General features: G+C 40.6%; 1 protein-coding gene across 4 annotated transcripts in view; it reads right to left on the minus strand.

Annotated features, from left to right (window-relative positions):
• LOC109976267 (spectrin beta chain, non-erythrocytic 1) overlaps window positions 1-26,737 on the minus strand; it is a 112,836-nt gene that overhangs the window by 18,803 nt on the left and 67,296 nt on the right. For all 4 annotated transcript variants that reach the window (XM_065959416.1, XM_020626425.3, XM_065959414.1 and 1 more), the window contains 27 exons: window positions 22,730-22,903; window positions 20,157-20,248; window positions 19,862-19,942; window positions 18,382-18,497; window positions 18,082-18,194; window positions 17,808-17,995; window positions 16,834-16,951; window positions 16,360-16,518; window positions 15,966-16,061; window positions 15,477-15,683; window positions 14,241-14,394; window positions 13,982-14,133; window positions 13,483-13,701; window positions 12,799-12,879; window positions 12,412-12,618; window positions 12,094-12,305; window positions 10,384-10,521; window positions 9,650-9,770; window positions 9,104-9,319; window positions 8,290-8,709; window positions 6,555-6,757; window positions 5,821-5,911; window positions 5,542-5,688; window positions 4,910-5,173; window positions 2,293-2,517; window positions 1,334-1,423; window positions 965-1,243 (listed from right to left, as the gene is read on the minus strand). In XM_065959416.1, coding sequence (XP_065815488.1) covers window positions 965-1,243; window positions 1,334-1,423; window positions 2,293-2,517; window positions 4,910-5,173; window positions 5,542-5,688; window positions 5,821-5,911; window positions 6,555-6,757; window positions 8,290-8,709; window positions 9,104-9,319; window positions 9,650-9,770; window positions 10,384-10,521; window positions 12,094-12,305; window positions 12,412-12,618; window positions 12,799-12,879; window positions 13,483-13,701; window positions 13,982-14,133; window positions 14,241-14,394; window positions 15,477-15,683; window positions 15,966-16,061; window positions 16,360-16,518; window positions 16,834-16,951; window positions 17,808-17,995; window positions 18,082-18,194; window positions 18,382-18,497; window positions 19,862-19,942; window positions 20,157-20,248; window positions 22,730-22,903 — 4,563 coding nt within the window. The remainder of the gene's footprint in view (window positions 1-964; window positions 1,244-1,333; window positions 1,424-2,292; window positions 2,518-4,909; window positions 5,174-5,541; window positions 5,689-5,820; window positions 5,912-6,554; window positions 6,758-8,289; window positions 8,710-9,103; window positions 9,320-9,649; window positions 9,771-10,383; window positions 10,522-12,093; window positions 12,306-12,411; window positions 12,619-12,798; window positions 12,880-13,482; window positions 13,702-13,981; window positions 14,134-14,240; window positions 14,395-15,476; window positions 15,684-15,965; window positions 16,062-16,359; window positions 16,519-16,833; window positions 16,952-17,807; window positions 17,996-18,081; window positions 18,195-18,381; window positions 18,498-19,861; window positions 19,943-20,156; window positions 20,249-22,729; window positions 22,904-26,737) is intronic.

Genomic DNA, 26,737 nt, shown 5'->3' on the forward strand with positions numbered 1-26,737 from the left:
CTCATCTCTCTCACATGTATGATGAATGTTTCACTTGTTGTTGAACTCCTATAAAAACACTTGAGTCAAATTTCGCTTGATGGTAAATTTCTAAAGTGTAAAAATAAGTGTAGCGACCGGGTAAACAATTTTTTGCCAATATGTGCATGTCCCAAAATTGGAAGAAAAAGTTTTTCACTCTTTACATCCTGCAGACAGTTTGTACTGTCAGTTAATGTGATGTTAAAAGCACAACATCCAGAGTCCAAGATCTGCCCGCACACTTACTCAAACGCCACAATTTTTTTTTATTCACAAAATTTCGTCATCTTAAGAGGACCTCTGAAGACCATCTTCTTGATGCCCAACAACAATAACATTAGCTTGTCAATAACAATAACATTGCCATGTCACGACACAAAAATATTAGCATGTCAATGCATTAAAACAACTACATTAGCATGTCACTGTACAACAACACACACTATCAACATGCTGTTTCGCATTTAGCACATTTACATGCTAACATGCTCTTAGGTCTGCTCTGAGCTTGATGCTAATAAACCAGTCATCTCAACATTGCTTTACCAAAAAAGTGCAGCAAGTTATGTTAGGAAGAGAGTGCCAGGATTCTTGTTCGTGCAGCCTCCTCACTCTGACATGTCTCTATTAATGCATGTCCATAGGATCCTGTTTCTACATGCATATGTATTCCTGACCGTTACTGAGTATCATGTTAGATTAAGAAAATGTACAAAGGACCAGATCAACAATACTAAAAGACATTTTGACAAAGATGTCCTTAAGTTCTCCAGGTTTGTGAATTCAACCGGGAAATTCTCACATTCTGAAAACTGATTTGATTGTCATTAAGAGCTAAAAGTTGGATGCAAAACTTCTAGGGAATCCCTGTATCCCTGGATGGTGATAGCTGTCTTTAGCCCCATAGTGAGTACTGGGTTGTTAGATTCACATCTGCCCTCACCTTGGCCTTCTCCTCCGACATCATGTAGAGCTCCTGTTCGCTCATCCAAGCCTCGGCCTCAGCAGCGTCAAAGTAATACTGCTGAGCCTTATGGGCCTCACTGAGACGGGCGTGACGGTTCTCAGTCTCCTTCCTGATCTGTTCCCATAGCGACTGGAGCTCGCTTAGACGCTGACGGATCAGCTCGGCCGTCGGGCTGTCCTCCCTAAGGACGTGCTGGCTGCGCTCAAAGATGTCGTCGAAGCGCGGCTGATGACCCTGGATCTCCTTCTGTAAGGTCTGTGTGGGAGTCAAGGTGACAGAGAGTTCAGGCAGGGGAACTTTTCAGAAGTTGATGTAATCAGCGGGTAGATGTGCGTGGTTGTGTACCTGGTTCTTCTTGATAAGCATCTGGACGGTCTGCAGGTTGTGTCCATGGTCTGTTGATGTGGCCAGGGCCATCCTCTCCTCCACCCAGAGCTGCAGACACACACACAAACACACACATTATAGAGATACTTTGTGGTGCAGTGCAGTATTTATACAGTTACGCATTTTTCATCACTGTCGGTTCAGAACAGAAAATAAATCACATTCACACAAATATTTACTACTATGACTGATGAAGCTGCCAGCACTACTGCTAATGCTACTGTCATGACCGCTACTACCACTTCTACTGATACTTCTACTACTACTAATGCTACTATCATTAGTGCTACTACCACTTCTACTGATACTTCTACTGCTGCTGATGGTTCTACTACTACTACTGCTAATGCTACAGCTGATGCTACTGACAACTCTCCTTCTGTAGCACTACTGCTAATGCTACTGTCATTACTGCTACTATAGTACCACTTCTGACGACACCTCTACCACATACCGCCCCTGCTACTATACCACTACTTCTAAGGGTACTGCTGATGCCACTACCACTTCTAATACTACCACCATTACTGATGATAAACACATCATTAATGATGATTCCACTAGAACTACTGATGATACCATTGATACTGTTGTTACTACATATGCGTATGCTGTAAGGCAATTGTTTCATCTACCACTACTGTCACGGAGTACATTACTACCACAACTGTTGATGCTTTTACAATTATTTCTACTTCTGTTCCCCCTATTACCATAGTTGCTAATACCAGTATACCTGGTTGGCTACTTCACATACCAACACATATTAGGTCATTTTCAGTCCTATTATTTGATAATTAAAAGTTCTGTCTGTGAATCCTGCAGATACTCTTAGTCATTTGCTCACCATAACACATCACATTGGCATCTTTAGAAAGATACAGTTCACTTGTATCAGAGGGGTCAGAAGTACTCACGATTTCATCCTCCACGTCCCTGTTGAACTGGTGGATCTCGCGTGAGGCCATGAGGTTGTCCCGTCTCTTCTTCAGTGGTGCCTGGAGGGAATCGAACTTCTTCTCCACACTGATCCTCTGTCCGTCAACTTCCTCAGAGCCTTTCCCCTCTTGACTGAGAGCCTGTGACTGGCCTTGCAGCTCCCCGACCTCCTTCTGACGCACCTCCACCTGGCTCTCCAGGATCTGCAATAGGACAGGTAAAAGGTCAGATTGGAAATATGCTGCAACAGCAGTTCAGAAGCATTAAAAACAGAGAATAATGATCTGAATGATGTTGATCAAGTAATTAAAGGTGGTGACAACATACAAAGAAACCACAACTTCTACAACAAACACAGGAATTTACTGATCAATGTGAAATACAAGTGAAACCAAAAACACATTAGTAGCTTTTTTGGGGCTTTCCACCAAACTTTCACTCTTCCTCAGAAGATGAAGTTTGCTCAGTTGTCACATACTGTATATTAGATTATAGCATTGCTTGTGAAAACTAAGCAGACTCCATCTCCTGGAGGAGATTCTGAGATATATTTAAAAACCCCAGAGAAGTCATAGAGAGGACCTCAAGTTTTCTTTTTTTCTGCAAAAATGTAAAAAGGGAGGAAAAAAAGCCTCAAAATAACTACAAAAATGTTTTTTTAAAGAAGAAAATGAAGAGAAAAATCTCCAGTTATGAAGTTTAAATTAACTCAACTATTTCAGGGAAGTCACACGTTTGGTCCTCATGAAAATATCAAACAAGGAGGAAAAACCCTCAATGGCCCCGTCTCATCATCTCCAGGAAAAAATCTGTTACGCTCCAGAGAGTGACCCAAAAATCTTCTAAAGAATGATCTGATATGAAATATGAAGAGACCTAAAAATAAATCTGAAAGTAAAGATCCTCTCCTGCAGCCAGACGGTTTAATAACAGTGTGCAACACCCTCACAGGAGAGTAGAAAAACAAAAATACAGGTAGAGTCTGGTTTAAAACGAGAGCAGTGAGGAAGATGAGGAGGAGGAGGAGAGATGCTGTTTCTATCCTCCCGCTCTGCGTAACAGATCACACGCTCCGCTAACGATCTCACTCCAACACTTCAGCACTCACTCTCTCCCTCCTTCACAATCACACACACATACACACACTGTGAGAAAATGGCAGCAAAGATCTGAAGGGAAAACAGATGATAGGAGAAATGAAGCAGCTCTAATAGACTGAAAATACCCCAAATCATCCTTTAGACGGCTCGGTTACTGCTAGAGACACACAAACACACACACACACACACACACACACACACACGTAAGTCTCACTGCTGCCCCGTAACACATCAAATGAAAGATTACATAACTGCTCTGCGAGAGAAGGGTTGAGGGATGAGACTTTTGGATGTGAGATTATGGGTTTGTGTGTGTGTAGCAGTGGGTGATTACATAAAGGATTGATAGACGACACTTTCCAAAAATAAAAATAAATACTGAAGAGGTTCCCTTCAGGAATTCAAGAGCTTTGGATAAATGGGCTTGAGCTTTTAAAGTCTTCTGGCTACTCAAAGCACTTTTACACCCATTTCACACCTACACATTCTCACCCATTTACACACTGATTGTTACTATGTAGTGAGACCATCAGAAGTAACTAATGAATATGATGATGAATGATGAAGCAGTGGGAGCAATTCGGGGTTAAGTGTCTAGCCCAAGGACACATTAGACATGTGGCTGCAGGAGCTGGGCAGAATGAACCCTCAACCTTCCGGCTGAGAGACTTCGACTACCACCTGAGCCACAGCCGCCTAAATACAGTTTCATTTCACATCAGCCTGAACTGTGAAACTGTTTTAAATGAAATAATTCAGTTTAGAGTCACACCTTGGTCTGTAAACTAGAACCCCAGACTATATCTGAAGCTTGTTTGCTTTTATCTTAGTGCCCTTTATAAGAACAGTGGTCAGAAAAACGGGTCTATTTCATGACTGTCTCTATTACTTTTATATATTTGAAACATACAAATAAGGAAGTGCTTACTGTTACCAGCATTTGTTTCCACCAACAAAACCTCTTTATTACCTGCATAAAGCCATGACTTTTTAGTGGCTCATATTGTTTCTGTAATGTTTTTTCTCCTATAATTGAACAGATGTTGCTATTTGAGTTCATCCTGGAAAAATCTCACACTGGTTTCATGTAGTGTCGGAGTATTCTGAAAAATGAGCGTGGGACTGGGAAAATTCACTGTATCCCAGTAGAGCTGCACCAGATACTGGGAAAGCAGAAAATGTAGTTCCCATTTGCCGAGTTGACAGACTTAAAGATGTTTGTACAGTGACCAAGAAAAGACCAATTAAGCAATTCCATCTTCCAGCTTCTCCCATGTAGAGTCCATGTTGTTCTTCATCATGACTTACAGCTTTTAAACACACAGAAATATGAAGATCGACTGCCAGTTTTGGGATTAGTAATCATCCTGGTTCAACAAAGGTTATAGACTCCCCCCCCCCCCCAGAAGAGAACTGAGCCCTCATACTGAAAGGCTTTACAGGAAGTTCAGGAACACATACTGTATACGGGGAAAGTCTAAAAGAGATCACTCACCTGTTGTTTCTTGAGCATGATGTTGACAGAGGTGAGGTCTTTGCCGTAGTCGTCGGACTGCAGCTGTCCCTCCAGGCTGGCAAGCCACTTGTCGAGGTCAGCGCAACTCTGGGTGAACAGCTCGGCCTTGTTGGCATCAAACAGACACTTGGCTTTGGTCTGGGTGGTGGACTCGAGGTCCTGCCACATTGTCTTCAGAGACGCCAGCTTCTCATTAACCATGGCCTCTGTCTCTGGCTTCTCTGCCATCAGCGCCTTCCCATCCTGAGGACCAGATTTTAAATCTCAACATTAAGTCTGCCTCATCAAATTAGATCGACAAAGTGAATTTTTGAACAAAAGTTTCCAAAATGATGAAGTCATATGAGAGAAAACTCTGCAGAAATTGTTGGTAAATTATATAAGTGATACATTTTAGATGGTGGTGCAACCATAATGAAACTGTGTCCTTGATAACCATGCAATAACTTGTTATAACATGTTACTGCGAATGTTCAGAGCTCAGTTTTTGAAGGAGCACATTCAGCATAATTGTACTGTATAAACTCAAGTCTTGGAAGTACATGCTGCTACTCTTGATTTAGAATTAGCTAATTGAATGCACATGTTTTCCTGCACTCCTTGACACCCACCTTATCGATCTTGTCAAGCCACTCCTTGTTGGACTGCAGCTCGGCCATGAAGGCCTGGTGTTTGAGCCACTTGCTGTGAAGGTTCCTGGCCTCGTCGTACGACATGTCCTGAGCCGTCAGCATCTTCTCATTGATCCACAGGGACAGCTGAGGACACACAAGCAGCACAATTAGCTCAACAACGAACCAGACACATTATTAAAGGCTACATTGAAAACTTTATAATAAGTCCCTGCAGGTGTTCTGAATCCTTTATTTAATATTTAATATGTGTTTTACCTCCTGGCAGTCCTGAAGGAATTTCTGCAGATCCCTGTTGTCTTTCAGCCTCGCCAGCAGGTCACTGGCAGCTGCTCGATTCTTCTTGTGTCTGAAAAACAAACATCAACATGCTCTTATTTAAACTCTTGATATAATCTTAAAAAGACACACAGATGGTATGAACATTGTCTTAATCCCAGAACAAATTCAATTTTTTTTAACACCAGAGCCCCTAAGCAGATATTTTGGTGCTGGAAGGATGGAATTGTGTGGCCCGGACAGTCATTATTTTCCCTCTACTTTACGTCTTATTATTTGCCTAACACTTTGGTAATACTGGTTCTAATTCATTCATACCAACAAATCATAATAACTTCAATAGAATCAACTACTGTACATGATTTAGTTGTCCTCGAGGGACTCCAGTCTTCTCTACGGTCTTAAAGGCTGCTGCCCTAAACTGAAATAATCTTTTAAATATCCCATGCATAACTGGAAGCAGAATTTATTCTCATTGTGAATCCTCTGTGATGTTTAATACACAAATGTACATCTTCAAACTCTAACTCTTTCTGAAAAGGACACAAGAAAAAAACGTTTGCCACTTTAAATGTATAAAAACAAGCAAATCTTTACATTTAAGAAGGTTTCACTGAAAAAATCCTTAATTGATGAAAAAACAAATGAAGGATTATTTCATGCTCTCTGACTCTCACTAAGGAACAAATAACTTTGTCGGTATCTTAGGTCACCTCTGGTCGATTGAGTCCACCTTCTCCTGAATGCGCTCAGCGTTGATGTTGCCGTCGGTTACCAGGCGCCGGCCGGCATCGACCACGCCGCTGATCTTCTCCTCGTTTGCGTCCATGGTGGTCATGAAGTCCTCCTGCTTCTTGATGGCCGCCTCGGCCCCCTCCAGAGTGGTGGGCATCTCAGTGTGAGCGAGGACGTACTCCTGACAGACAAACAAAACACACACACACAAAAACACACAGAAGAGATGTTACTGAGTATCAACAATGTTTGTGTAAAAGAAAAGAACATTCTACTGAACTGTTCTACTGTTGTTTCTATCTGATATTATTACTTACAGAATAAACATACAGAAAAACAGTCTCAAATAGTTACTGTAATGACAGACTTCTACCACTTGAGGGCAGACTCTATCCTAGTCATAGTGAAAACGCATGTAAGTAGTCCTGGTCGTTTTAATGTCTTGTTTTGTCCCAGACTAAGTCTGAACCCCAGATTCATTACATTTACACAGGGTTACTGTAGGTAGGGTTAGCTTAGAGCCTTTCCCAACATGCACTGGGTGACGGGTGGCATACACACCATGGTCAGTCTCGCACAGGAATAGGATGTGTGTGTGAGTGTGTACATGTGTAAGAGATCCGGAAGAACCCACATGATACTAGTTTGGACAAACGCCCAGTGAGAGATTTATCTGACTGTGTGTATTTGTGTGTCTGCGTGTGTGTGAGTGTGTGTGTGTTTGTGCGTGTATGTTTGTGTGGTGTGTGTTTGTGCGGTGTGTGTGTGTGTGTTTGTGTGTGTGTCAGTATCCAAACACTTATGAGGGAAGAGTTCACTCTGTGGTCAAACCACATCACAAAAAAGCATGAAATCCCAACTGACAGTCCTCTCCACATTTAAATGAAGCACTGTCTAAAACTCTTAATGCCTTTACAATCACTTTAATTTTGTTTAAAAATAAATATACTACATCGTTAATAGAAATATATTTCAGTTTAAATGAAGGGCATATTAGGGCCTCTGGGTTTTTTGTGCCTCGCTGTGGAGGCTGTCGTTCACCTCTTTTTAATTATATACAAATAACTGACAGACTAAATGCAGGATTTTCCAAAAGGGATAATAAAGAGACAAATCCATCCTCACACTGGGAATCCTGTATTAGTTTGCCGTATCCTGCCTTATCTCAGGTCCTTACCACGCACTCCTTTTTATCAAACCTTCTTACACTCTTCTCAAAAGCTTGTAGCGTCAGCTGACTCAGTTACGCTGTCCAGTAAATGTTGGCCATATGTCTCTTAGTAAAGGCATTCGATCAGATATTTAAATGGTTCTGTATTAAGAGCTTCATTATAGATTTAACAAGTTTGCTTCACTAACGGGGAGAAAGACGAATTAGGACAAAATAGTGGTTATTCTGACTGAAGGAGAATTAAAATGCGGGTTTAATACACTTCTCATATCCTATGAAAGGATGAGAACAATGATATACAAGGATATATGAATGTTTGAAAGCTTTCTTCCTAAATCAGGTCCTAACCCTTATCACTATGGTTACCAAAGGTACAATAAGGATTTGTAAGTCTTGGAGTTTCTGTTAAACTGCCCTAGGGGCTCAATGTACTCTAGAATACAGCAGGTGACTCGTCAGACACGAGTACTAGAACAGTAGTACTACAGTCCAGACAAAAGGCCGAAGCTAAGAGTGAAGGTGTGATGACATCATCAGCGTACCTGGTTGTTGAGGAAGGCCTCAGACTGCTTTGTGTCCCTGAGGAAGAGCTGGTATGCGTGGGACTGGGACAGCAGGTTCTGACGGTTCTCCCACATCTTGTGCAGCTCGTTCCAGCCGGTGTCGAGAGCCTGCAGCCGCTGCCGCAGGAACATGTACTGCGCGTCTGTCTGGCCCTGCGTCACCATCTCGCCCATGTCCCGCATCTTCTGATAATCCTCCTCGTAGTTGCGGATCTCGTTCTTGATGCCCTCGTGCTGGGCCAGCAGCTTCTCGGCCTCGGCCAGAGTGTTGGGCATGTCCTCTGAGGCGATGGCGGTCTGAGTCCGAGACAGCCATGACTGGAAGTCGTCCAGTTCACGCAGGAACTGCTGCAGCTTGCTGGCCTCGCCCAAGGACTCCTCCCTGTTCTTCATGGTGTCCTGTAGACGGAAAAGAATACCGAGAGGAATGTATTACACAAGAATGGAGTTCATGGTTCTCTTTCATATTATAAGATAAGTCTGAAAAGAGTGCAGACACGTTTTCTGTTTCTAACTCAGGAAGTTTAACCTGGTTATTGTGAATCTTTAGCCCCATGATATGCCCAAGCTATGAAAACTGACCTCTCATCACATTACAACTCTATGAACAGACAAATGACTACACTGGTTGTATTTTTCATTTTTAATGTCTAGATCAGCTGATTTCTTTTTTTTTTTTTATCAATGCTGTAAACACTTTGATAGTAAGACAGGTTCATGTCACACGCTGACATCTTAATTTCACACTGCTGAGACGTTTTCCTTAACACCCACGACAAAAATCTTGCCCTACCTTCATCTCGTCCCACACGCCGGTGATCTCAGCCAGTCGCCCCTTGATAGCCTCAGACTGCTCTGGGTGTTCGGAGGCCAAGCGGTCTGCCTCTTTTCCCAAGTCTCCCAGCTTGTCTTCGATGGCGGCCAGGTCTCGCTCCATCCCAGTTAGCTTCCTCTGCAGTGCCATCACTCCGGCCAGGTCGTTCCCCAGCTCCTGGGTCGACTCGATCACCTGAAGGAGACGCAAGTTTAGCCATGATTTGAATTGATTTGGCAAGTGTAGTGGTGGCACCCCATTGCTTTTTAGTCTTTGCAATGTCAAAGATATTTATATGTTTGTTATATTTATTGAATGTGTGTACAAAGTTGCCACCAGCCGGCCACGTCGCATTTTAAACGAGTTTTAGCCCAGATGTTTTTATATTTAGCCAAAACGGTGCTTTCATCTGGCACTACTTCTTTAGTAAAAAAGGAAATTCTATCGTCTCAGATTTCCGACCACGTTTAAATAAATCCTAATGTGAGTCATGTCTGTGAGTTCAGATTGGATCTCAGTCATTACCTTGGTCTTCTCTTTGATCCAGGACTTGGTCTCGTTGCACTCCAGGTGATAATTCTGGACACCCAAAGCTGAGCTGAGGCTGTCTTTCTTCTGGTCCACCAGATCTCTAAACTGACTCCACCTGTACAAATAGACAGACAGACGGATGGAGACACAATCAGTACCAACATCAACTGATTCTTAATTCAAACCAAGTACATGCCAGGTGAGTTACCAGCTCAATCATTTTCTGATTATTTACAGGACTCAGTTTGTATCTTGTTCACCTTGTTTCATCACGGTATGTTAACCTGTTTATTTTCTCCCATTCTTAAAAACTCATTCAGTTAATTGTGTTTCTTTTCTATTTGTTATTAGCCCTCATAATCCTGATAAATGACCTAAGTATGCTTCCTCACAGTCAAATTCTCTGCTTTACTCTAAGCACAACCATCGGCCGATAATCTGTTCATTCTAACTGGTGATCCTTTAAATCTTGGTTTATTGCACTCTTAATCTTTTAAAGTTTAGTTTCCCATTGATCTTTGATTGAATTAAGTATGGAGCTTTTAACCTTAAAGTATCCACCACCAGTAGAATCTGAATTTAATGGTGAAAAACAGTCTCCAAGATACCTTGTATACCAGGCCCTGCTGAAAATACCATCAACAGTTTTGTCTCCTGCAGCATTTTCTCTCTTCTGTGTGCTCTTTTTTATAGTGTATTTCAAAATGTTTTATTCCCAGTCAGATTACCTGGTGTTGAGTTTGTCCTGTTTAGATTTGATCTCCTTCTCGCTAGGATGTTCACTGTGGAGCAGTTGCCTGGCAACCTGGTTGACCACTGCAACTCTTGACGCCTGGTTGTTCATCTCCGGCTCCAAACTCTCGAACCTGTAAAAAAATGGAGCATTAAAAAACACAAGTGAAAAGTTACATCAACAGCACTTCTTTACTAGAACTCAATCTTATACGGCCTGACTTTAATTAGACGTGTTTTTTATGATGCGAGTATACAAACTTTTATTATATTTTTGCATCCTGCTGTTTAATGAATGTATGTAGTATGATTTACAGAGCAGAGAAGAATTATGGGATTAGACGGATAAAAGCAAGTCATCGCTATTAAAAAATATGTTGTAATAGATTACAGTCAACATGTTCAGTGAAGCTTTTGACAGGAAACAAATGTTACTAAAGCATGAATGATGTCAGCTTATGCACACACACACACACACACACACACACACACACACACACACACACACACACACACACACACACACACACACACACACACACACACACACACACACACACACACACACACACACACACACACACACACACAGTGGGACATGCAGTGTGTTGTAAACAACTGTTTACTGCTCTGGTTCCCACAGTCTGACTGAATCCTTTCAGGTACAAAACAACTCTGTGCAGCTTCAAAACAACAACCTGACAAACTGAGGCTGGATTAGATTTAAAGTCCTAAACCGCGTCTGCTTCTATTTCTACATTTAACTGCAAAAACAACACACTGGTGATTCATATTCCTTCTCATGTTTGTGCATTCATCATTGGGCTTCAAATTCATTTTCTTTGAAAGTTCAATGAATAACTACCTCGCAACAAGGCGCGCTTAATCAATTAAATAAGTCAATCAAAAGAAACATAACTAGTGTCTATTTTGAGATTTGGTTAAACTCAACAAGCTCGTTGTCTTTTGTGACCGTTAACTGATTTGGAAAAGGTTTGAGGGCTGAATGTTGATTTGATGACAAAAAAAGAGACTTTTAAGAAATTAGGGAGATGATGAGTTTGCCTACTTTCTGACATTAACTAAACTAAACACTATGCTTTGAATAAAAAGATAAACTTATTGGGAACCGTACAATTCCATTAACAAGCCAAAAAACTAATTTGTGTAATCCATTTAATGTGTTTTTGTGTGTTGTTGTTTGTCCTCTCAGATTTATTTTCCTTAATTGTGGGGGGTCCTTAGTGACTTTTCAGTCATTTAATAAAAAGTTAAAAAACTTTATTTTATTTTACTTGACAGTACTGCAGGTAAAAGTGCGTATTGCTAAAGTAGAAATCTGACCTCCCTCCCTCACAAAGACATTGGCTCAATGAATAACATCATACTGTGCTCCAGAGAAGATCCTCTGCAGTGTAAGAAACTAAAGTTCACATGTTCATAAATGCAGCAAGGAGAGAAGTAAATCAACAGGCAAATGCTACAATTTCATTGGATGTTAAGTTATTGTTTTAGGGGTATTTGCTTGATTGACAGTTGTCTAAGCTTATAAATTGATGCCTTGGTGGTTTCTACTACCTGATGTTTTTCCAGCCTCCAAACTGTTTTTATTGTTTGTGTGCATGCAATTTCTTTTAATTATTTAATCTTTGGAGCATTTCAAATGATTATTATGCTGATTATAAAAATATTGGTTGTTTCCTCACCGGTGCTGGACCACCTCCAGGTCCTCCAGTTTCTCGGGGATCTCCATGCTGTTGAGCCACTGCTCCTTTTCATCGATCCACACCTCGCAGGCGCTTGCTTCACTCAGCATCTTGTACAGAGCCAGAGCATCCTGCAGCGCCTGCTTCCTGAGCCGCGTCAGCTCCACCACCTCTTTGTAACGCTCCTCGATGCCCGCCAGCCTGTTCTGGACCTGCAAACGCACCAAGCACACCAGCAACACACACCGCAGGGCGTCAGTGACTGCAGGGGAACTAAAACAAATGATGGGTGTTCAATTTTGACAGCCAGATTTTCACCTCCTCAGAGTTGGCCTTCTCTGGCGGCAGCGTGCGGGACTGTTCATGCAAAGCGTCAATGACCGGTCGGTAGCTGTTGATCTCCTCGGCCACATCCTTGTGTTTCTTCACGAGAGCCTGAGTGGAGAACTCGTCATGACCCACGTCCACGCTGGAGACTATCCTCAGCACGTCCAGCATCCACGTGTCGATGTCGTCAGCATCAGCCTGCAGGGAGGAGATGACGTCTTATCATTATCAAAATATTTAAAAAAAACAAGGAATAATCGTGAGGCAAGATGATAATGAGGTACTGAATTGAAGAAATTGGAAAGTGTGGCTTTGTGTTTTCAAATCCAACAACTAAAGTCTAAAAGAAACATTGAGAATCAGTGTGTATGTTTTTACCTGGAACTGGTGCTGGTTGCAGGCTTCCTGCAGACGAGCTTTACGTACAGCAGAGAGACGCTCCAGAGCCGCCCACTGCTCCTGCAGCACAGAGAGAGGAGGAGCAAGGAAAGGAGGGGAGGTGTTAGGAAATTATTCAAAGGTAACATCAAACATTGAATGTTGGGAGATGATCGGCAAGAAAAATTCACTTTTTTTATTTTATTTTTTTTGTTGCATATTTGTTCTGCATCTCATACATGTTTTAGAGCAGAAATTATGGAAACACTCATGTCCCAACATGCAGGTAATGTGAGAATAAGAGTATTTTTTATTTAATTTAAGCTCATTTATGATTATGAAGCAATACGATTTTAGTCGTAAACATTACCAGACACAAATTACACGCTACATTTCCACATAAAAACTCAGTTCCTTGTTGATGAAATGTAAAGATTGCAAAAAAAAAATTTGAATTTGCACTGCAGTAACAACATGAAACTTTTAATATGTTCAGAAACCGTCACATTTCCAAAAACATAAAGAGAAGAATGTCAGCTCCAGCTTGTTATCAGAGCTTGTTATTTGCAAGAACTTGATTTTGCACGACTGTCCTTGAGAATTTGACATTGTGACTTGTTTTAAAGTGTTCTAACTTGAAGATTAAAGGCAGATTTTACATTTCTTCAGACACCCGCAGTGTACCTGGATGTCCTGGATGCGTTCTTTGATCTTGTCAGCTCCAAAGTGGTTGTTTGCCACCAGCTCCTCGCCCTGTTTGATGGTCTGCTGCAGGTGGGCGGCTCGCCCAGTCATCTCATCTTCGAAGGCTTTGTGCTGACTCAGCAGGCGCAATGCCCCCGTGAGATCTTTCCCATAATCCTCGAGGGACAGAATCTGCTCCTTCTCCCGGATCCAGCCCTCCTACAAAAAACAGAAACATCCAGGCCTCAGTTACATCACATCGGGGCAAACTCAGGTTTTTATTCTGTTAAAGCCGACTGTGCTGTGGCTCGAGATCTGTAAAAGGATTGTGGTAACGTTTTGTAATTTGGGTGCCGCAATAAAACACAGAGTGAGGGAGTTATAACAAGTAGGGCCTGACAGCCAGGAAGAGAGAACAATGAACTAACTAAGACTGAGATTTTTTATTCAACTGCCAAATAATGTCCTATAAATTTTTAATAAAGCATGGATAAAAAACCTCTTCAGCCATCTCCCAGAAGAACTTCCAGAGACGACGGGACTCCTCCAGACGAGCTCGGCGCTCAGCTGCCAGCTGACTCAGCTCCTGGTAGCAGAACTCCATGTGAGCGACACGATCCCTGATGATCTGAGGATCACAGGGCTTATACCCTGCGGAAGAAAAGAATCACTATTGACAAGCTCTTTGTTCCCCCCTGAATGAACAAATCACAAAGGGTACAAAGTGAGATTTGAAGAACTGAATCGGTCTCTCTCACCCTCCATCTCATCTGCAAACTTCTGAGCATTGTTGTTGACGGTTCGGACTCGGTCGGACTGAATGCTGATGTCGGCCTCCACCAGAGCGTGTTTCTGCAGCAGGTCCTCCACACCCAGCAAGTGTTTCCCATAATCCTGAGAGAGAAGCAGCATCTGCAGAGGGAGAGAGGTCAAAACAGTGAGTCATGACAGAGACTTAACTGCTGATAAGTAAGTCGCACTATGAGGTGTTTATACAGTTTCTTTGCTGCTACATCATATTTTCAGGAAATCTTCTGAATTCATTATAACAAGAAACAGACAGAGGGCGCTGTTTAAAAAAAAAAAAAAACAGCGTTTAAAGTTATTGTTGTACAAGGAAATCAGAGCATAGACGTTGTAAAAAAAAAAAAGCTGCGAGAGTAGAGCGCAAAATAACTTTTCTTTGTAATGTTCAGAAGGAGGTTACACCTGATTTAAAGAAGTCAATGTAAAAAGAACCAACTTCTCACTTGATTTATAATCCCAGTTAACCTTTTCCTAATGAGTGTATGCACTCAGTGCCTAGTTTAACTACTTCAACACAGCATGATGTTCATTTTTCTATATAATGCTTTTATTTACAGTAAAACAGACGAAAAGCAAAGTTTAAAGTAACAACCACAGTAACCTGTACATTTTTTTTTGTTCACAGTTCAGATTAATTTATATAGTTGGCTTTTCATTTTTCGACATGTATTTTTTCTGAAGCAGTTTGGTCAAGCTAGCCTAGAAAGTACCCAAATTAGCATCACAATGAATAGCATATTCACTTTGCTAACAAGCTAGCACAGTTAAAGGCTGATATCTTTCTTTTCTCCCTCTTTTCTAAATATTATCACTTTTGGCGAGAGTGAACAAAGACGGTGATGACTCGAAGCCAAATCAATAACTGTCTGTCAAAAAAGACAATAAAAAAAAAAGTATTTTAGACTTTCTACATGTACTATTTGATGATGAGTATTTTATCTGCTCTCTTTTTGTAAAAATGTATTCACTACCATAGTCAAGTCCCCCAAAAAAAGATTTCTTAGAATGCGCAATAGTTTGTGTTGTCTGAAATAAGATGCCCTTAAGATGAACAAGACCTCTTTCTGAATATAACAGAACAAAAAGAAGAGATTTCAGTATGAAAAATGTCGCTCACTTGGCTACACAGACACATTTTTACAGGTTAAAGCCCCCCACCCTGATTTGCCCCGCCCCCTCCTCTGTACCTTCATCTCATCCATCCAGTCCATGATGTAGAGCATCTCCTGGAAGACTCTCTGCAGGCCCAGGGTCATCTCCAGTCTCATCCTGCGGGCCTTCAACAGCTCCAGCAGGTACTCCCACAGCCGGATCACGTTGTCCTTCCTGGCCGTGATGCGTTTGATGTCATGGTAACTCTCCGCCTCCAGCTCCTTTGCCACGGCAACCACCGCCTGCAGGAACGGAGAGAGGGAGGAACAGAAAGGATGAATGGACAACAAAAGACCAAGTGGGCCTTGTTTTAGGATAGTAGACTAAGAAATTGCAAAATGATTATTCTATTAAACTACAAATTCACATTTTCATCAATGTTTGAACCTAATCGATGGTCCTGTGTGATCAAGGCTTTGTTCTGCCTGATACAAGCTTATTTCAGGCTAATTCTACATCTAATCTCCAGCTGACAATCTGAGAGAAATCAATGTTACAAATGAGGATCCGGGAGATGAACCAACCTGAACTCGCTCCTCATACGCTGAAATGTCCGTCTCTATGGCTTCATGTTTCTTTGTTGCTGCTTCTACGGCCTGGAGGTCAAATCCAAAGTTATCCTGTAGCAGGACAAGGAGAGGAAACAAGTGGAGTAGGGAGGGCAGGAGGTAAGTGGAGGAAAAAACAAGGAAAATAGAAAAAAAAGTTAAAGACAAGGAAAGGAGAACAAGACATTTTTTTTATTTTTGCACGATCTTAAGAAGTGCGTGATTATACCCTCACAGTGCAAAAACTTTATATTCCAAAATATGAGAAAATGCCCAAATAAAGAGGTGTGTGTGTGTGTGTGTGTGTGTGTGTGTGTGTGTGTGTGTGTGTGTGTGTGTGTGTGTGTGTGTGTGTGTGTGTGTGTGTTACCTGAGAGACGAGCCGCTGGTTCTCACTCAACCATGTCTCCCTCATGGCGGCTTTGCGGTCGAAGCGGCGGGCGAGCTGCTCCAGTTTCTCCTGACGAATCAGCTCCGTCCTCAGAGCCAGCTCACGCTCGTGCTCCGCCTTCTCCAGACGCTCCCATGCCTAAAACACACACATGGACAGAAGATATCAGTCAAATGGCTGTGAACATCAAGAGACAAAGACAATCACTTAACATTGACAGGTTTTTGGTTTTTGGTTGGATGTAATATGACAGAATTAATGTCGCATGTTTTGCAGTTTTTTTTTCTTCAATTTACCTATTAAGATGTTCAACTGACTGTTTAAATACTAAATCATATTTTATTTTCTTGCCCACATTGTTGTCTTCATGCTGCATAAATATTTATATGGCATGTAAGATACACAGGACTCATGAGACATACTAAATGATGACATCACAGCAGAGTAAGTTACCTTGTTGATGTCAGAGATGAGTTTTCCCTCTCGGGGTGTGTACACTTTCTGGTTGTTTGCTCTCATCTTACTCTGGATGGTGAACAGAAGAACCTCCAGGTTTCCCTTTTCTGTGAACCTGCACACAAAACACGACAACAAACACAAAACGTTATATGATGCACAATGTAGCAAGGTATCTCTGTTTGTGTCAACCTCCTCCACGCACTCGCGCACAAACTGACATGTTTAATTTGATCGAAATGGCCAACAGGGTACCCCGAGCACAGCCTCTATGTTCTCAGGTGCACATGGTTACAGAAAAAACCAAAAACTCTATGGCACACTGAAAATAACTTGTAATAACTGTATTTTATTGCGAGCGTACAGCACAAAGGCTGGGCGTACCTGAGGAAGCTACAGGAAATGCTCACAATAAAATACAGTGAAGTTATTTTCAGTGTGCCACAGAGTTTTGATTTATTTGTCTTGTTTAATTTTATGTTAAAGTGGTTTAAACTAAGAGTTTTTCTTGAACTGAAAACCCATTTTTGTAACAAAATGGCAGGGTGGTGGTTATTGGCTATGTGTATCTGGGAGATGTAACCACAGTGTCAAGAAAACAAACAGACAAATAAACAGAAAAAGTCTCCCAAATCTGATTATTAAAAAGAAAAAGAAAAAACATTTTATCTGCAAAACTCCCCTGCACTTGTGTCAGACTCAGTTGAGTCTGTGGTTGTGTTGGTCTGTGTTGGAGAACAGTTGTGTTTGAATCACAAACTGTTCAATATGTTGTATACTGTGAGAGGTGCAGAGGGTGGAAGTGTGTGTTGGATATGACCACAAAAGTTTTAGGCATTTTCAGTTAAAATAAATGAAAAATGTTACTTTTATTGAGTCAGTAAAACCATTGTTAAAAGTAAAGCTAAAGTTATCTTAGAGTACACAGTGCCTTGTTTCCAGTACGTGTATTGAGACGTGTTTTCACTGACTTTGGTGGTTTCTCCACAGTGCGGTACGTGTTGAAGGCCTGAAGCTGCTGCTGGACTCCCACCAGAGAGTTTGCAAACTTCCTGTTGTTGAGGATGATGATGGTCTGTTCGATCCACTCCAGCAGGTCTGAGGCCAGAGACTCGTACTTATCCACCATCTTCTCTGTCTCGATGGCGTTGTCCAAAACCTACACATGAAACGTGTTCAAGTAAACTATATGACAGCGTAGAGTCTTACAGTCTGCAGAGGTGAGAATATATCTGAGCTGGCTACCTTTCCGATTCTCTTCCCCTCCACCTTCAGCGCCTTCATCTTGGAGAAGTAGTGATAGTAGGTGACCACGTAGGTGATGATGGACTTCTCATCAGGGTGGTCCACGCTGATGTCTGCTCCCACACACAAAACAAAGATCAGAGTGTAAAGTACATCAAAATGCAGGTGTTTGTCTGTTTGTCTGTTAGTGTGTGTGTGTGTGTGTGTGTGTGTGTGTGTGTGTGTGTGTGTGTGTGTGTGTGTGTGTGTGTGTGTGTGTGTGTGTGTGTGTGTGTGTGTGTGTGTGTGTGTGTCCCTTACCCTCGGGGTCCAGCAGCTTGGTGAGACCCAGGTGTTGCTCGGCCAGGTTGAAGGCATTCTGCAGGTTGTAGTGAGCGTTTGATTTCTTCAGCTTATCAAAGTCAATCAGGTCTGGTCTGAGGAGAAGAATAAAACACAAAAAAACAATAAATCTATATATATTTTTTGGGCTTACATGTTTGCAAAAGTAATTTGTAACACTGGTTATGATACTTGTTTTTCAAAATAAACTTGATTATTGCGCATAAGGCAACTAAAAACAAGATTGGAGATAGGCTGGAATCAGAACCAATGGAGAGTTTTAAAAATCCTTCAGAACTTTTTCAACTAATTCGATTTATTTATTCATTTTTGGTTCTCTTAAAAATTCCACTTTGTGAGCGAGTGTGAGGGTTTGTTTCACAACAGCCTTCTTCACACTGCTGGTTTTTAAATATTGGTTTTAGATTCTGGTGAAATGTTCAAAACCATCCAATGAAATGATTTGTTTACATTTCTAATGGAGGGAGACAAATTTATTGATTTTGAAATTTCAACGAACAAAATAATTTTGTGGTGTTTCCGAGCTGTGACTTCTGTGTTAAAATGTAAACATTGTTGATTATCTGTGACTAAAAGCCTTGAAAAGATATGATCTGGAGGAATGGCTTTAAACAGTTGTACTTTTCTTTTATGTTTTTTTCTCACATGTTCAAACTGTGCAGCTAGAACAGAAATAACATATCCATGGTTTTACATTGGAACATAAAACCACATATGTTGGACAAGCGCTGAACAGAAGAGGAGTGTGGACACAAATGAAACGATATGTTTCTGTGTATCTGCCGCATGACTCTCCTAAGTATGCTCTTCATAAAGCTATAACACAGTTTTCTTTATGTTTTGCATAAAGAAATGTTGTAAGCCTGAATGTGGTTTGGAGAGAACAGTCTGCTGACCGATCAGCTGAGACTCTCTGCAGTCATTACAAAGGAGATTGTCTGCAGCGGTGCAGCAGTGCAGAGCAAATAGCTTCACGAGGACTAGAGGGATGTTTGCTTGTGTCTGTGTATTTCGCTTAACCACTACTTTTCAGAGGATGTTTTTCTCATCATGTGATCATTAGAGCTTTCCAATGACATCAGCAGAAAAAAAGTCTGAATATTCACATTTATTTTTTTTACAAAACTTTCACTGCAAACAAGTTGCTATCTTCTAACAAATGAAAGGAAAGCTTGTTTTACTCACTAGTATCACTGCATTAATAGTTCTAAATAGAAGAACATGTTTAAAATTTCAAATACATGGCATCACCCACCACTCTTCTTCGTTGCAGCCCTTGTATGTGAGTATGTGAGTATGTGAGTGTGTGTGTGTGTGTGTGTGTGTGTGTGTGTGTGTGTGTGTGTGTGTGTGTGTGTGTGTGATCATGCTGTTCGATGAACATCATCCTGATGTCCTACCTGTGTGTGTTTATCAGTGTTATAGTCTTTGTTCTTACCTGTGTTTGTGGATGAGAGCGTTGAAGGCCATCCCGTCTCTCCAGCTGGTGGTGAAGTTGTGGATGTTGACGTTTGGATACCTGGACAGGAAGAGGAAATCACAGCATGTCAGGCTCTCATGTAAGACAAAATTACTTTCTGTCTGACAGGCTTTAGGTAATAATAGATTTAGAGGTTTTGGTTTATATCTTTCAGGGCGATGGACAGGTGATAGATGGGAGTCTAAACTTTCAGTCCTGATCAGAGAAATGTAAATTAAATGTAATCTTTAAAGCATGTGGAGGTGTCTCTCACCCTGCCGACTTCATCTGACACCAGAGCAGCAGAGCATCTTTGGCAGACTTCTTCTCCTTGTTGTCCTCCGTCTCCACACTGATGTCCTGGATCTGAGACACACACACATACAAACAGACTTTTAATGACAAAATGCATTTATTGAAAATCTTATCAAAAGATTGCTAGAAAACTTGCTTGAAAACTTTAAAGTTTCAAGTCTGTTATTATTTCTCGAGACTAACGCTTTTAAAAAACTAAATCATAGTATCTGCAGATTTAGCAGATTGAAAGCCTTCAGCTAGTACCTTCAGTGTTTTTGTTAAAATTGATAAATGATTACATTATGAATTTTGAAAGTTCAGATTGATATTGAAGATCTTTTTTTTTGTTGAAATGTTGAAAAGAATTCTGAAATGTTTCCTCACTCAGAGATCATGGCATCTCTAAAAGTAATGACTGTGAGAATTGGGATTCATTTTTTACCCAGGGCCTTGAATGCAACATTCAATATTCTAACAAACATTTGAAAAAACATGAGCCTGAACACAACAAAATCTAGAACAATCAGAGCATTATTTTTTACACGTGTTTATGTTTCCTGTCTCTGTCAAACTGCATGAACTCCAAACACATTGAGGTCTATATATTATTCACCCTGAGCCTGAGTCCAAGCCTTTGAACACTCATAGAAAAAAAGCAAGGACCAATCAGAACAGCCCTACATTTGCACAATCACACTCCCTGTCACTCTCAGTCCCAGCATCAACGTCAATTTCTGGATCTTTCCAAATACTTTAATTTCCCAAATGTCTTAATTTTCTGTGTCAATTTAAATACTGTATGTCCTTACACATATAGTATAAAAAGCACATGCGCGCACACACACACACACACACACACACACAAACTCCATTATCTCACCTTCATGGATAGACATCCATCAGTTTCAGTCTGACAGAAGCGTCAGCCACATCTGAGCCTCAAATCAGCTGCATCACCGCAGCCAAAGCAAATACTACATCAGCACACTCACACGTACACACAAACTGTAGTCCTTCTGTCAATCTGCACTCGGCTCCATTTCACCCTCATTCCTCCGCTGCAGGATTTAAAACCACTAAAAAAGGAGTTTTTTGCTTTTAATCCTCACGGCTTATAAAAACTAAGCTTTTTCACCCATTTCCCCAACTGTTCACTGTCCCTAATGATGACATCATCACCCTAGTGACACACCAAACCCTGTCCACGTACAGTTCATAGACACAACTGGTCATTTAATATGCTCTGATTCGTTGAGATCAGTGTGTTTGATGCCGTACTTAAACCTGCCTATTGATTGTTAAGGGAAAAGAGGAGGTGAAGGAGAAGTTTAACGGCCATCTCACTCAAAAAGTGAGTGGGAAAAGTCAAAATAACTATACAGTATAAAGTCATTACTCTGACAAATCCTTATTAAAGATTTGGTGATGTCATATTGTCAGGATTATAGAGAACATCTGCTCTGCTTTCATATCTGCAGTTATAAAGTGGAAACTTTTAAAGAGGAAAATAATCCTGCTTTCATCTTAATTTGATGATTAACACCTTGAGTTTTTCTCTCTTGACAGAAAGTGATGTTTTTTTTATTAGGTTGACTTGATGCAACTAACCAGGCATTTGGAAGCTGCAATTTCTGATATTTTTTGCAACCCCATTAATGTTCAATAAAGATAAAACTGATGGCAAACTTTAATTTTAATAATCGGGATGCAAAATGAGGAAAATTGCCAAGCTATATGGTACGTATTTCATTTATAATGGAATCCATCTTAAACTGTGTTGGTGTATGATGATCCAGATGACACCCATCAGACAACTTAGTTTCCACAAATACCTTACAAAGCCTGGGAAATTTATTTAGCTTTTTGGGGATGCAAAATAAAACTGTGATTAATCTACTACCAGCCTCTGGTTAAATGGGTTTAAACTTGTTAGTAGCCTTCTTTCATTTTTTTGGGTGATATTCTGTTTTTCATTCACTGCTAAACTTAAGGCCCCACATTTGATGGGACTGGGATTCTAAATGGTAAGAGAACCCTCCTTACAACAGGTGAGGGGTAGAGGCCAAGAAAAGGACCACATTTAAGTAAACATCATGCTTAATATGACTAAAACTAACCCAGTGTCTTCTTCACAGTTAGATAAACAGATTAAGAATACAATTTTACAACTCAATGTAACACGTTATTATCAATGGAGAGGCAGTGTTTGATTTGCATTTAACCTTCTGAGATTCAAAATGGTAAAAGGGAATGTTTGGGCCTCTTGTTTGCGCTTTTTGTGTCCAACCTTAGATGCAGATTTGAAATAATACCACGTAATTGTTTTTCTGTTTCTAGGTTACAACAATATAACAGCAGATGGTTTACTATAAACAGATGATGGCCTAAATGGGGACTAGAAATGAGCAGATCAAATCCATGTAAACTCATTTGGGGATGCAAAATTGCACAAACTCCTTTCACCTGTTAATGGAAGGTTCCCTACATAACTAGTGCCACTGCAAGAGTTCAGCTCTTTTTGCGGTACAAACTGGTGCCGCTGTCTCTTACCTGGAAGCGGAGAATGATGGTCCAGATGAGCCCGAGGGTGAGGCGGTGGTTTCCGTCTACGATGTCGTGGGAGCCCATGTTCTCCAGGTGAACCCTCTGCTCCTTGAGAAACTGCAGAGCCTTGTCCACGTTTTCCAGGCAGTGAATCCTCATCCGGCCCTTGGTGGGTTTGGGCTAAAACAAAAACACATCTAAGTTTATTTACAGCCTTCAAAAACCAGGAACCGTGAAGTGCTTCAAGCTGCCAAATGAACACGAAGAAAGAGAAGAGAACAGCTGCAGACACAGCTGAGTGGTTTCAAAACCAACACTTTTGTTTTGATAATGTTCTTTTCTGAGAGATAAGGCATTTCAGTTAGCTAAAGGAAACTCTCTCCTACACTACACTATAAAATCACATTCTTCATGGAAATACAATCAAAATGGACAAATGTTAATTACACTCTCTGCTATACATATTTTTGTAATAAGCACAACTCTGCCCATGAACTAGGGACCAGTAGTCTTTAGATGCACATCAGAACTGGATTGAGGATGGATAAGTGTTCAGGAGAAAATAAATTCATTTCTATGAATTGAAGAACTAAAATACAATTTTTATTCTTTAAAGTAAGTAATTTAAGGACTTCAGATTTCTAAGTTGTCTGCAATATTTGGGTAAACAAATGATAAACTGCAATGATATTACCATGAACTGTAACACAAGCTTGTAAATGAGGCTGAATCTATAAATTGAATCTGTTGTAGTCTGTAGTAGTAGTTTCATTTTGGATAAATCTCATCGTACATTTTTTTGATTGCACTGTGTTTTTTCATTGTACAGTTTAATACAACTGTAATCTGTAGTTTTTGGGAAAATAATCTCTCACATGCTGAAGTTCAATGGAACTGTCATTCAAGTCACAAACTGATGAAAGTTGAGGAAGATCCATTGAGCCACAGCTTACAGACATATAGACCTGATGTCACAGCAATATGGTTTTAGAAAGTGTGTGAGATGTGCTGGAACAACTTTGGAAGTTTTCATTTCCACACTTCTCATCTGTTGTTTTGCTAGTTAAAAGTCTTTGAGTCTATTGTGGTAAAAGTCGTATCTGTTAAATCAGCTGCTGTAGTGATGTACGTAAAGTTGTGTTCAGTTCAGTTCAGAGACTTACAATAAAAACATTCATTTCTGTAGGCGGCCTTCTTTTCCCAAGCAGATGTTTTGGGACACATGGAGATTAGGTAGTTAGGAATGCTGACCCCAACTTTAAACTTCTGACTGTGAATAGGTTGCAGTGGAAATCCCTGATATTTAAACTTTATAATTTATGGATTCATGTAGGAGTCTTTCTTAGTCTTATCTAGGACAGATTTAGTTTTGTTCTTACAGATGATATTCAAAGACAGGACATGGGAAACCAAAAATGAAGCTGTGAAGGTGAGATAACGGTGTGTACAAACAAACGAAGAAGAGTCCCTGTGAGGCTTCTTTGAATACAAACAGGTAGTATTGGCAGCGAGGTTTTTACACCGTTCACAGACTGAATGAGAGACGATGAACGAGTCTGATGAAATGATGTTGGAGGGATTTAAAGCTGTGATAACCTACTTTACTATGGAGCTTCAGCCCTGCACTAGACAGATGTCTGACATCTGCAGTTACACAACAAAACAGCAACAGTCACTGAAGGTCAAAGTGACAGTAGAGTTCAAAACAATATGAGAGATAGAGGGAGTTTTATTGGGTTTCCAGTAAAGATACACGATAGATAGTGAGTCTGGCAGAGGTAAAGACGGTACTTAAGTACAGAAGTTCAATTAGAAGCAGTGTTTAAAGTGAATTGAGCTATTATATATTAGTGTTGGGGTGTGTAATCTCTTGGTCTGGCCACTCCAAAGCATTACCAGATTAATCTATGTGATCATCAGATGATTAATGGGAGACGAAAGAAAAGATCACTTCTGACTTTTCTCGGATTGTGACTTACTGACCCATTGAGCCTCAAACAGATCTCAATTAAACAAAACGTCCCTTTGAATGTTTCAGGTGTCTCTGGGTTTTTTTGGGAACAGGTAGATATGACCTTTATCTTGAAAGGATTCACAGGTTAAAAGAAAAAAAAAAACAAAGCCAATACACTATACTTCAAAACTGCATATTTCTTGTTTTTTTTTTAATTGTACGATCTTGGTGAATTAATTATTGTGTACTAAAGAAGGCCAAGCAATTCATACAAGAATATATTTTCACCTCTGACCTTATGAGACACATTATGTTTTTGTTTCAGGTTAGGCTTCATTATTAAAGTCAGGGGGAAAAAAAGACTTAGTGCATCTTTTCATTGTTTTAATCTTCCTGTTTATACTGACTTGACATGATGCTGATGGTGGAAATGTCCTTTGGATAACACCGACATGTTCAGGGTGGAGTTGAATCTCGAATATATAAATAAAACAGAATGTAGTAATAATAAATAAGGGGAACAAAATAAATGTCTGAGGTGACAGAGCAGCGATGTTACATCCTGCAGGCCGTCCACACCACATGTTCTTCCTCCAACACTGACCACCAAAACTACAACCTGGAGTTCCGTCCAACAATAACACTGCTGGCTTTGCTTTTTCCTCACACAGACACACAAACACCGCACGGCTGCGAGTCACTCAAGTGATTCAGGATCTGGACTCAAACCAGAGATGTTCTGCTGTCAGCTGGAGGCTCAAATCCAAATAACTTCACAGGGATCCAGTGTGGGTCGGTTCTTAAAGCTTAAGATCAGAACTTAAGTCCACTTTAATGGTGTTGGTCTGGACCAGAGCGGGAGTTTCCACCATCAGATTGAGTTTTCAGCTAATTATAGACTGAACTATTATGCTGCATCATGTTTTTCATGGGATGGAAGTTTGTGTGGTTTTGCCCCTTTGTGTTGTGCATGATTTTGTGCCTTTGTCAGGAAACCTTCACTCAGTCTGAATTCCAACAACAGCTCCTTATTTGATTATTTTACAATGAAACAGCTTTTATTCCCCTTTCGTTAGTCAGTTAATTACGCAATTTTGCAAGAGCCCTTTTGAAACCCTTAGGATTGTTCCCATTTTTTTTTATTTTCGTGGATTTTTGAGGCTCTAAACATGCTCGAAAAGTCATGAATCATGGCACATGCATCAGGCCTGGTGAAAATGTTTATATTTCATTGGTCTCAGACATGGGTGTGGAAAACTGGCTTGAAGGCGCCCTCTAAACCTACTTTAAAGTACAGCCACCGATGTCAGTTGCACCTAGATAAATGAAAATTGATACATATATTGGGATTGCCAAGACCGTTTAATTCCCAAGAGGAAGTACGACAAAAAACAACAACATGTAAAATATTGTGCTTTTTGGCCATTTCCTGGGATCCTTCTAGGATGAATTGCTCTTCAGGTGTTTGTCCAATCCATTTTAAACTTAGTTTACTAGAAGAGAACTGAACCAAGAAAATGTATTCGGCTTCTGTACAAAAGTCAAAGGGCGTAGCCAAGGCGAGCCTTCAAATTTTCACGATTGCAACAAAAAGAGCGAAACATGTAAATTTGAGGCATTACGATTCCATTTTCAAATATGAAGCATGGTTTAACATTGTTTTGTCTGTGTATTAGCCATCGCCATCCTTTATAGTCTGCCTCTGCAGTGGAAACAGCCGCTTGATTTCAGATTCTTTTGCTGCTTCTGGAGGCGTTTTGGCTCCTTGTAAACCCAGAAAGTTACTCAATAACTCCTTTCACAACTCTCACACCCCCCACACTGCCCCCCCCCCCCCCCCCCCCCACTGTTATTCCCTCCATCCATCCTGCTCTCCACTGCACTATCACTTTTCTTTTTTTTTTTACATAACTTTATTTTTACACTCGTTCTTCTGCTGTTTTTCCATTGCATTGTCATTTTTCCTCTCTTCTCTTCCACCTTCATTAGAATAAAACATGCCAGAGATTCTCTGACAAAGAAACATAAAAATTTACTGTAAAAATAAAGAACTAAATCTG

The sequence above is a fragment of the Labrus bergylta genome, chromosome 10 (genome assembly GCF_963930695.1).
Source record: "Labrus bergylta chromosome 10, fLabBer1.1, whole genome shotgun sequence".
NCBI classification, from domain to species: domain Eukaryota; kingdom Metazoa; phylum Chordata; class Actinopteri; order Labriformes; family Labridae; genus Labrus; species Labrus bergylta.